Source organism: Lupinus angustifolius, chromosome LG01, assembly GCF_001865875.1.
Source record: "Lupinus angustifolius cultivar Tanjil chromosome LG01, LupAngTanjil_v1.0, whole genome shotgun sequence".
NCBI lineage: Eukaryota > Viridiplantae > Streptophyta > Magnoliopsida > Fabales > Fabaceae > Lupinus > Lupinus angustifolius.
In genome coordinates, this window is record NC_032009.1 from 18,857,784 (window position 1) to 18,867,816 (window position 10,033).

At 35.4% G+C, this 10,033-nt stretch overlaps 1 protein-coding gene across 1 annotated transcript in view; it reads right to left on the reverse strand.

The window, feature by feature from the left end:
- The window catches only part of LOC109351053 (potassium transporter 10-like), a 9,120-nt gene continuing 1,662 nt past the window's right edge, over positions 2,576-10,033 (reverse strand). Inside the window, exons 2-8 of the mRNA XM_019592381.1 lie at positions 8,667-8,892; positions 7,672-7,917; positions 6,107-6,157; positions 5,723-5,983; positions 5,462-5,629; positions 4,767-5,021; positions 2,576-3,708 (exon numbers count right to left, since the gene is read on the reverse strand). Coding sequence (XP_019447926.1) covers positions 2,666-3,708; positions 4,767-5,021; positions 5,462-5,629; positions 5,723-5,983; positions 6,107-6,157; positions 7,672-7,917; positions 8,667-8,892 — 2,250 coding nt within the window. The 3' untranslated portion in view covers positions 2,576-2,665. The remainder of the gene's footprint in view (positions 3,709-4,766; positions 5,022-5,461; positions 5,630-5,722; positions 5,984-6,106; positions 6,158-7,671; positions 7,918-8,666; positions 8,893-10,033) is intronic.

Here is a 10,033-nt window from a genome sequence, read left to right on the forward strand (position 1 = left end):
TATATATTTTATAATAATCAATATATATAAAATAATTATTACATGAATAATAACATATATTTCAATAACTAAAATTCATTATAAAATAATAAAAAATATATAATATATAAGTATAAAATAATAATAAAAATGTAATATATATATATATATATATATATATATATAAATTATTTAATTAATTTCTTTTTATAAATATGAGGTACCTGCAGGGCGGGGCGGATATCATGATACACGCTCCTACCCATAAATTATTTTTACGGGTACCTGTTGTGGGTATTTTAATGGTACCCACGGGGCGAGTATTTTTGTCATCCCTATACTCAGGTAGTGGAAATCATAAAACTCGTTCTTACCCATAAGATATTATTGCGTGTATTTTCACGGGTGCCATGGGTCGGGTTTTTTGTCATCCCTACTTGAACCCAAGATGTATAGTAAGTTTATATTGTTTACTTTTGCATAAAACAAAAATCATAGACTATAATATAATTATGTTAGGACTTAAACATAGGAGAAAATCCAACCTAAAAGACTAGTCTATTAGGTGAGAGAGACACTCACCCAATGGTAGCCCTTTCTCTTTTGGCGGCTTCATTCACCTATCAGTATTCGATAATAAACCTTAATTCAATCTATATGTAGTCATTTTCATGGCATGACTATCAATAAAAGCACCAATTATTAGGAATTAAGCACATAACGAAAGTTCAACATATAAAATTAATCTATTAGGTGAAAGAATTTTATGACTTAAGTACTACATTAAATTTATTATGTTACTAAATGTGAGACTAATCTATAAAACAATATTATGCAAATATCATATTGCAATATGATATGCACACAAAAAGCAATATGATTTATTCTATCTATAAAATACCGATTTATATCTTCTCCTAGCATAACTATTTATAAATAAAAAGATTCACAATCTATATTATTTCTGTGTATTTTGATTCTGGTAGCTATTAGAGAAAACCCAAATCCACAAAACATAGTGGCATGGGTCCAAAACTATTGACATGGGTCCACTCATATGCATTACCCCAAATATCAACTTCAACCTTTTTTTAATTTATTATCTTATAAATCTTATAAATATCATAATGTCAGAACAATATAGATATAGTAGCTTTATAGGTCATAGATTCAGTTTTGGTATTTGTTTAAAACTATTTTTAGTTTAATATTTTCCCACATGCTATCTTTTTGTACGGGCAACAACACTTTTTCTAACTTTATTTTGAATTTTGATTTCATCCTTTAAATGATAAATTATATTTGATACTTCAATTTTAAAATTGTTTTCGTAAAGAAAAAAGTCCAAATTTAATCTCTAAATTTTAAATATATGCACACACACAAAAAATCAACTCAAATTCAATTGATTAAAGTGACACTTGGATGATGAATTCTCAGATGTGTTGGAGCTCATATTAGAGCATAAATGCATTTTCAATTTAGAGCATTGGTTTATATTTTAATGGGTATAATATGTCTAAATTAATGTGAAGGAAAAAACATTTCTTGGACTTGCATCACTGTGATGTGCACTGACATTAGGTTCTCAAACTCTACATTATGGTTATATCTGATGTTGATGTTATTTTTGCCATGTTTATGTCGGGTACACATTTGATGTCCATTATTTTGTGCCACTTTATGTCTCATGGGTATGTGATTGGTCAGAAAAAATATATTTAAGTTAAAATTTAATTATTAAATATTTTTCTAACCAATCATAAACCTATGATACATGGAATGACATAAAGTATGGGATAGTAGATGTGCTCCAGTTTATGTCTTTGGCAATTCCCTAGGTCAATGGTTGTTATTGCAATGCTGTTCCTCACTGCATTGATTTATTATGTTGTATCAATGGTATATGCAATTATTCAAATTGTGGACCGGATCACATGATATAGTCGTAATATTGTAATTATGGTAGTTATAGCAATTGCATCACACCTCAGTTGCATTGTGATACCGAATTACAACAATATGGTTGTATCTCACCATAGTGCAACTGCGTCGGACTTTACTTGAGCACAACGGTTGCAATGTGCATCGCTACAATAACCACAGTCACATTAAGCACACCAGTGACTGCAATCGCAACCGCAATTTAAAGTCACCTAGTCTATGCTTGCTCTTATGGCATTGCATGAACGTTTAACATATTTTAAAAGATTAGTCTCTCAACCTCACCGATAAAATGATATATTGATTCAAATTGTGAACCACATCACATCACTGAATCACAATGATGTGGCAGCATCAGGCCCTAACGCAACCGCATCAGATCGCATAAGGTCGCACTGACCACATCAAATTCAAAAATATATTTTTAATTGCAAAATAATTCACACCGTAGCGGGTGTAATACGCATCACAACGGTGCAATGACCACACTTGCAGTAAATGTAATCGTAACTGCAATCGTAGTAATTGTAACATGACCCCACCAATCACAGTAACTGCAACCGTGACCACAATTTAAAATATTGATGTGTATATACATACATATAGGTAGAAGTTTAGCAAATTCTACTTAACCTTCCTATAGATTGAAGTTTGTTTACATTGACCAAGTTTTGATTTGGGATGTGTTCCTAAACTCACATGAGAGAATACAAGAGAAGAAGTGCACAAAATGGATCTTGGTTTATACATAGAATATTTGACCAACAAGTAAGAGACTCTCATGAGGAACATTATAGATCACACTTTTTTCCCTGCATATCTTCCTAAGAAATGTGTATATATAATCAATAGCTATTTTCTTGCACAACCCTGAATCTTTACTTGCCCTCACAACTGTGTTTCCTAGTATGTGAACAACTCCGACATCAATGCAGTTATTCAAAAATTCAACTTCATCGGCTTCGGCATTGTTGCTTACTTGACCACTAGACCTGATAGAAAGATTCACCTGTGGTGGAGATTTAACTAGTACTATTGAATCTACTGAAGACATTGTTAAGTCTATGTTTGATGGAATTCTGATTCTGTTGTTATTTAACAAGTCGGTTCTCGACTGTTGTGCTTCCTGTTCACGTAAATTGTCTTCATCTGAATCTGAACATCCTTCCATCATAGTCTCGAGCCGAACAAACATGAAAAGGTTATCGAAGAGTTTTTTCTCAAAATCATCATCTTTCTTATGTAGGTCTCTGTAGCCGTATCGTGCCACACATCGAAACATGTGGAAATTATTAGGTCCAATCCTCTTGACAAGAAATCGCTCTTCTTCTGGCACTGTGTAGACAGGAAGGTATTTCACACATATGAACACGATGACAGAATTTATAGCTGGTACGTTGGTGATGAAATGAGAAAACATGGGAGGTACTCCACTTGCGAGCTCTGTGTAGACTAGTCCGATTCCAGGTACACGGACAAGTCCTAAACTAGGGCCGAGTCCAACAATCCACGCCATCGAGACCTTACTATGCATTTCAAACTCATAGCGTTTGACTGTACCATAATGCCAAACATACATGATAATAAGAAATACTCCAGCAATTACAAGGGGAATCCACCCACCTTGATCAATTTTGAAGATTACGGCAGAGAAATATGCGCATTCTACTATTAATGATAAGCTTGTGAAGAGGAAGACAAGACTCCAATTGCAGTGCCACACTAATATCATGATTAAAATCATAAGCAATGTTGTAACCAAGAATACTATCACAACTGCAGTACCTGTCACGAGTCACGACAAAGATATAAATATACATTTGAGTGTGCACTAAAACAAAGGTTACGATGACATTGTCAATCAGAGGCGCAGTATTAAACATGTCCGCGAGCATTATAAAGTTCGATGAACTACTTATTGTTATGATGCATGAGATGCAGATGTAGTGCTGCTTAAACACTTTCTCCTAAAGATCGAAACAAGGATTCGTATCAAGACGTGCCTTTTGTTATAGAAATTCTAAGATTACTAGTCACTTGGTTATGCATTTACCCGAGTCTTGGAGTTTGTGGGATGTTTGGGCGTGCCGAAGTTTTCAAAACATGAGGTTTCGGTGCCGTGCCTAGGGAGTATACTGATAGAAGAGCTTGATATTGAGCACATTTTGAACTAAAAACAGACGGGAATCGCCCAGAAAGGTGAAAATTACGCTAACAAAGATTCTACTGAATGGAAGTGCTAGAATATGATAATAAGTGTTTTAATCCTAGTATGGACTCGGCTGCTATCAGTGTATGTACTGCATTTGTAACACTCTAATACTTGCATATATACATTATACCAGGAGGTCAATTACATTTTACGGTTCTCTCTCTCGATTCTGTCTAAGACATTCTATTCTATCGACAAATTTGCAAATGAATAGACATATAGGTGAAGAAAACATCAAGATGTTTGAATTGGATACAATGTAGCATAAAAGGTATGCTAGAATTTGTACATGAATAGACAAACTTTTGTAGAAAACACCAAGATGTGTAAATGGGATGTAGACTAGCAAAGAAGTTTTAAACCGTAATAAGGTCGCGATTTAGTGTTTATTAGTTGATTAGTTGATGTAGTCGAATAAAGGGATTTCCTTCCTGATGCTTCTTCTACAAGGGGGGAATACTAGTTTCCTCGGCTAAGATTTTTGTGCTATTTTCGGACAACGCTGTATGGCATGATATGGGCAATCACAAAGTAGACACGTTTCATTTTTTATAAAACAAAAATGCAAACAAATTATGACGAAGATATGTTTAGACTTTCATCACAACATCCAACAAAGGGAAACCCTTACCATATGCATTTCCGATCTGGTTTTGATTTTCGAACACAGCAGTCACAGTGATGCAAAGAATCATAAGGATCCAATTAATATCAGGAATATATATCTGGCTGAGGAATTCCTTTGATGTATATACAACATTAACTCGCGGGAAACATCCGTGAGCAAGGGCTTGCTTAATAATCGAAAAAGTCGCACTTATTGTGGCCTGGCTTGCAACTATAGCTGCTAGTGTTGCAACAACAAATACTGGCCAGTATATTCTATCTGCATAAAAGGATAATCAACATCTAACACAAACAAATATTACATGAAGGAACAAAATATCATCATGACTCTAAACAACATAAACTATTATCCCATGATCCCCATAGTTGGAAAAACAAAAAAACATTGCATTGTAACATATAGATAGAAAATGATTATATATCAGTCTCCTTATGTCTTGCTACATGAATATGGAAACTTGTTTATTATCAGAATATATTCCAAATACTATCAGCACGTCGAAAAGGGTGACTCAGTGCACGAGGTCCCACCTAGTGGAGTCAAGAGAAAGTAAATGTACCCTCACAAGTGAAGATGTTGTTTCGAATATTTGAACCCATGACCTTCAGGTCATAAGGTATGCAACCTTATTGTTTCGCCGATGCAACTGCCAATGCATCACGAAGGACAATTTTAATAGAGTGAAAAGCATAACTAACCTGGGATAGAACGATAAAAGGCGTCATGTGAATGATTCAAGTTGTTCATAAGATAAGCAGCCTGTCCGGAATAGGCTAGAATAAGGCAAGGAAACACAACTACGGTAAATGCAAGCTGCACAGCTGAGACTGGAAAATGAGCTAGATCAGCAAAAAGAGCCTCAGTCCCTGAAAAAAATCCAAACCAACAACTATTCACTTCATTTGTTAGTGATTCTGAAACACAAGAAGGAAATCAACAGCAACAAAAATTGAATTTACCGGTTATGCTGAGCATGATGCCACCAAGGGAAATCCAACTTGCTTTTCCTCCTCTTGCAAAATAGTGATATATATACACAGGTGAAAAAGCTTTTAGAACTTCACCTCCATAGTGGAAGATATTAAATATACCTATACCTCCAATTAGGAGAAACCAAAGGAGGACGATCGGAGCGAAAAGCCAACTAACTCTGTCTGTACCATAATGTTGCATGCTGAAAAGCCCAACTAATATTACAACAGCAACAATCACAACTACACCTGTAGCATGGACACAAAGAAGCTTCTCAAAACCTATGAACATAAAATTAGTCGAAAACTATACATATATGCATAGCCGTGGAAATAGAAGAAAAATGTCTTGCTACCAGTGTTGGACCATACCATTACTCATATTAGGCTGACTCACCTTGATGCCACCAGCAGCCGATAAAACTGCAACAGAAGATATATGGTTATAAATCTCTAGAAATAACTGAAGACATATTAAAGATGATACTATGTAAAAAAATCATTGCAGTGAAAAAAGTTAGTGAGGACTCTTTGGGATACAACATACATAACACAAATGAAAAACAAAACTCAGAGAAATAATTAAATTCTGAGTCACCCATAATCAAGTTTTTCTAACACGTTTTCTTATACTCAAGCTTTAAACAAGAACAACAGGTGTACGATTTACACCTACTCGGGGGAAAACATAACTAAGCTAGAAACTAGAAAGCTCACACCATCCAAAAATTAACCGATGTTGATGATCTGAGTCAAATTAGCTTCACTCAATCCAAACAAGCAATGCATAGAAGTTGCCAACAATGTAAGTTGGCCAGGTTTCCAATCCTATCAGGGTTTGTTGTTAGTGAGTTATCTATAAGTGCCCTGTAATCTCTTGTTAAGCCTATGGACATACGCTAACCCTGTGATTGGGCACTTACCCCGGACCCTAAATATTTTGCTAACCGATAAAAGCAATGCAAAGCTTCTTCTTGTCCTCCATGATGTCAGGCCATTATAGATATCCTTCTCACGCCAGAGTCATCAAATCATACATAAAACATAAGAGCTAAGATATGCAAGCCAATACTATCTGAGAGGTGTTTTTATTTCTTCTTGTCACATTCCGAAAAACTGAGAAGCCTTAGTTACTCTATGTTTCCTTACATTAATCCTTCCAGTCCTAGTGACTAGCTTTTCCAAGATCCTACTATCACCTGTGTCAATGTTTCCCTTATACTTTTATATTTTACTCATTTCATCAACCTTAATATGATGAAAACAAGCTCATAGAGTCATGATAGAAGAGCAACATCAACAATTATCTGCTTCAGCATAGTATTTTAAGAGAAAATACCACAGCTTTATAGATTTCAAGTGAGTTATATCAATATGAAAGATCAGCTTAAAGTCTTCTCAGGATCTTTCTAAAGCACATATGGTGTGTGAATCAGGTAGCAGATGAATGGTACAAAGTATTCTATGCATAACCATATGACTAACACATTGGGAGAAATATCAGAACAACAGTAACTTAAATCAAAACCGGACTATGAACATGCCAATCACAATACAACTGGAGAAAAGAAAAGCATAGTTCTTAGAATATAAGTAATGAATAAGGGAAGTTTTATATAATTCTATGTACAAAGATCTTGTATTCATTGCCCATCTCAAACTTCAATTTTAAATACAACTTTCTTGCTGAGTTTATTAGTGCCAAATAATATGTAAGGTTGTGCAAAATCCTACCAAGAAGTTATATGCACATCAATGTGCCCTTTTTCCTTCCCGTAAAGTACATTTATTAATTCATTTCACAATAAGGTAAATCTGCAGAAATTCACATATATAACATACTCAAGCATATGTATTTGATAGATAACTTCGGTAAACTGCGAGTTTATATAGAAAACAAGTGAAATGAGAAGATCAGCTTCAGAGGGAAGGAATACCAGATATAGATGGAGTAAGAATCCCATCTCCAATCACCATGCAGGTTCCAACAAGGACAAGGATAAGAATGGCACTCTTCCTATATGCTTGCTCCTCTAACCATCTTTTGGTTTTCGCAGAAAACGACTTTTCATGAGATTCAGATCGACTATATGTAGTTAGCTCTTCATCAGTGTGATGCTGGTCGGGAATGGTTTGTATCTTTGCGTGTCGACAGAGCAAGGAATAAAGCGCAAATGTTCCACCTGTTCCACTGATTTTAGTTTGGTAAAACTTTGCTGCATCTCAGCAGGCATGTCTATCTACTAGGAATCATATGAAAAACTAGTATGTTTTACGCGCAGTTACGGCAGGAACCTAGTAAGTTTATCCATTAAAAAGAAACTTGTTCATGATAACTCAGACATAAATTATTCTATAATAACAAGTTTTATCGTTAAAAAGTATCTTCAATGAATTTCTTACCAATAACCTAGGAAAAACACAAAAGGAAGGGTGCACTTTCTATTACTATGATGTCCATCCCTTTTCAGATTTTATCTGTCAGGCATTATCATATAAGACAAATGTTTAGTTCTTAACTACATAGAATGTATGATATGAGAATTTCTTAAGATGAGTCTCGCATCGGATGGGAATATGGTTGAGACAATGGTTATAAGGCTTAAACAACCCTAACCCGAAGAGTTAGCTTTTTGGTTTAAGTTAGGTATAGCCGTTCTAATATGGTACCAGAGTCCGAGTCCAGTCCTGCAAACTTCACACTCCATATGTCCTGACATGCAAAATCTATTAGACGACCCTCACCCTATTAGCTAGCTTTTGGGGTTGAGTTAGGTCTGGTCATTCTAATAGAATCTTATTGACTAAAAATATCATTGAAGATGGAGAAATGGAGTTGATTTTCGATGTGTAAAGTTATAATCCGAACTAAGTATTTTCTTTGTACAATCTTAAATAACCTTAAAAACCAAGAATTAACAAAGCAGTATACCTTGGCCATTGTCATTTGCTCTTAATACAACAAAAACATATTTGAGGAGTGGCACTAAAGTAAGAGAGTAGATGATCAAAGAAAGGGCTCCGATTACGTCCTGCCGATCTTTCACTCCATGAGGAAATGTATTGTAGAAAACATACAAAGGTGAAGTGCCCAAATCTCCATAAACCACACCAAGACTCTGATATGCAAGCCTCAGAAGCACCAGTGCAGAAAATTTCTGATTAAAATCCAAACTTCATCAATAAGGATAGATATACCAAATCCTATTAGCTAACACTATAACTATATGTTTGCCTGAAGCTGTGAACGAAGATATCCAGATTAAAAGGTCAAGAGTTCGATTCCTGGAATCGACACTTGTTGGGAGGGACAGCCATGCACCCCGAAAAGGATTAGTTCCTTACCCAAGAGGGTGAAGGGATACCTTTGGTAGTACCAAAAAAAGATTAAAAGTTACTTCTAAACAACTTGGCAAACACGAAAAAAAAACTCGATTATTTAGTCAAATTGACATTTAGATATGCTGTCAAATTGCATTAAGAATCAGGATTTGAAATGAGACTAGTAGTAATAATATCTCAAATCCATGCTTCAGAATGCATTAAAGAGAATAGGATCTTCATGTAATGTGGCTGCAATCGAGAATGCAACCACAACAAGCCACCATATTCGATGTAGCGCGAGCACGATGGTGACTACAACTGTAATTTAAAACCTTACCATTCTTGATTCTAAAGGAAAGCCATAACAATTAACAAGCACTCTGTTCAAACTTTGTTCATATGCAGTCTTTGTCAGCATTAGCAATTAAGGGTTCGTTTGCGAGTTAGGTTTTGAAGGGTAAAGAAGGGAAATGAAAGACTTCATATTCATCTCACAAGTATATTTCATGGTTGTAAAGAAAGTCTTTCATTTCCCTTCAATCCCTTCCAAAATTCAACTCGCAAACCGACTCGCATTAAATGCTAAAACCTAAAATTGAAAAGTAAGAAGGACTATTTAAAAATTGTATATTCCAAAGGCCAAACTCAAATTCCGGGAAAATTACTGGGATAGTGTAGTCAAACTACACTATCCCAGCTTTGGGGTACGTTTTGAATTATTTACGGGATTGGGGTAGAATTTAGTGGATCTCGTGGACCCCATCCACGACTTTGGCAAAGTCGTGGACCCCATCCACGATTTCCCTGGAAAGTCGTGGACCCCATCCACGATTTCCCTGCCATGTGTCAGGTCCTTGTAAGTCGTGGACCACATGCACGACTTTCATGGCAATGTCGTGGATAAGGTCCACGAGATCCATGCAATGTCGTGGACTCCGTGCACGATTTCCAAGCTCTATATATATATTTCCAACC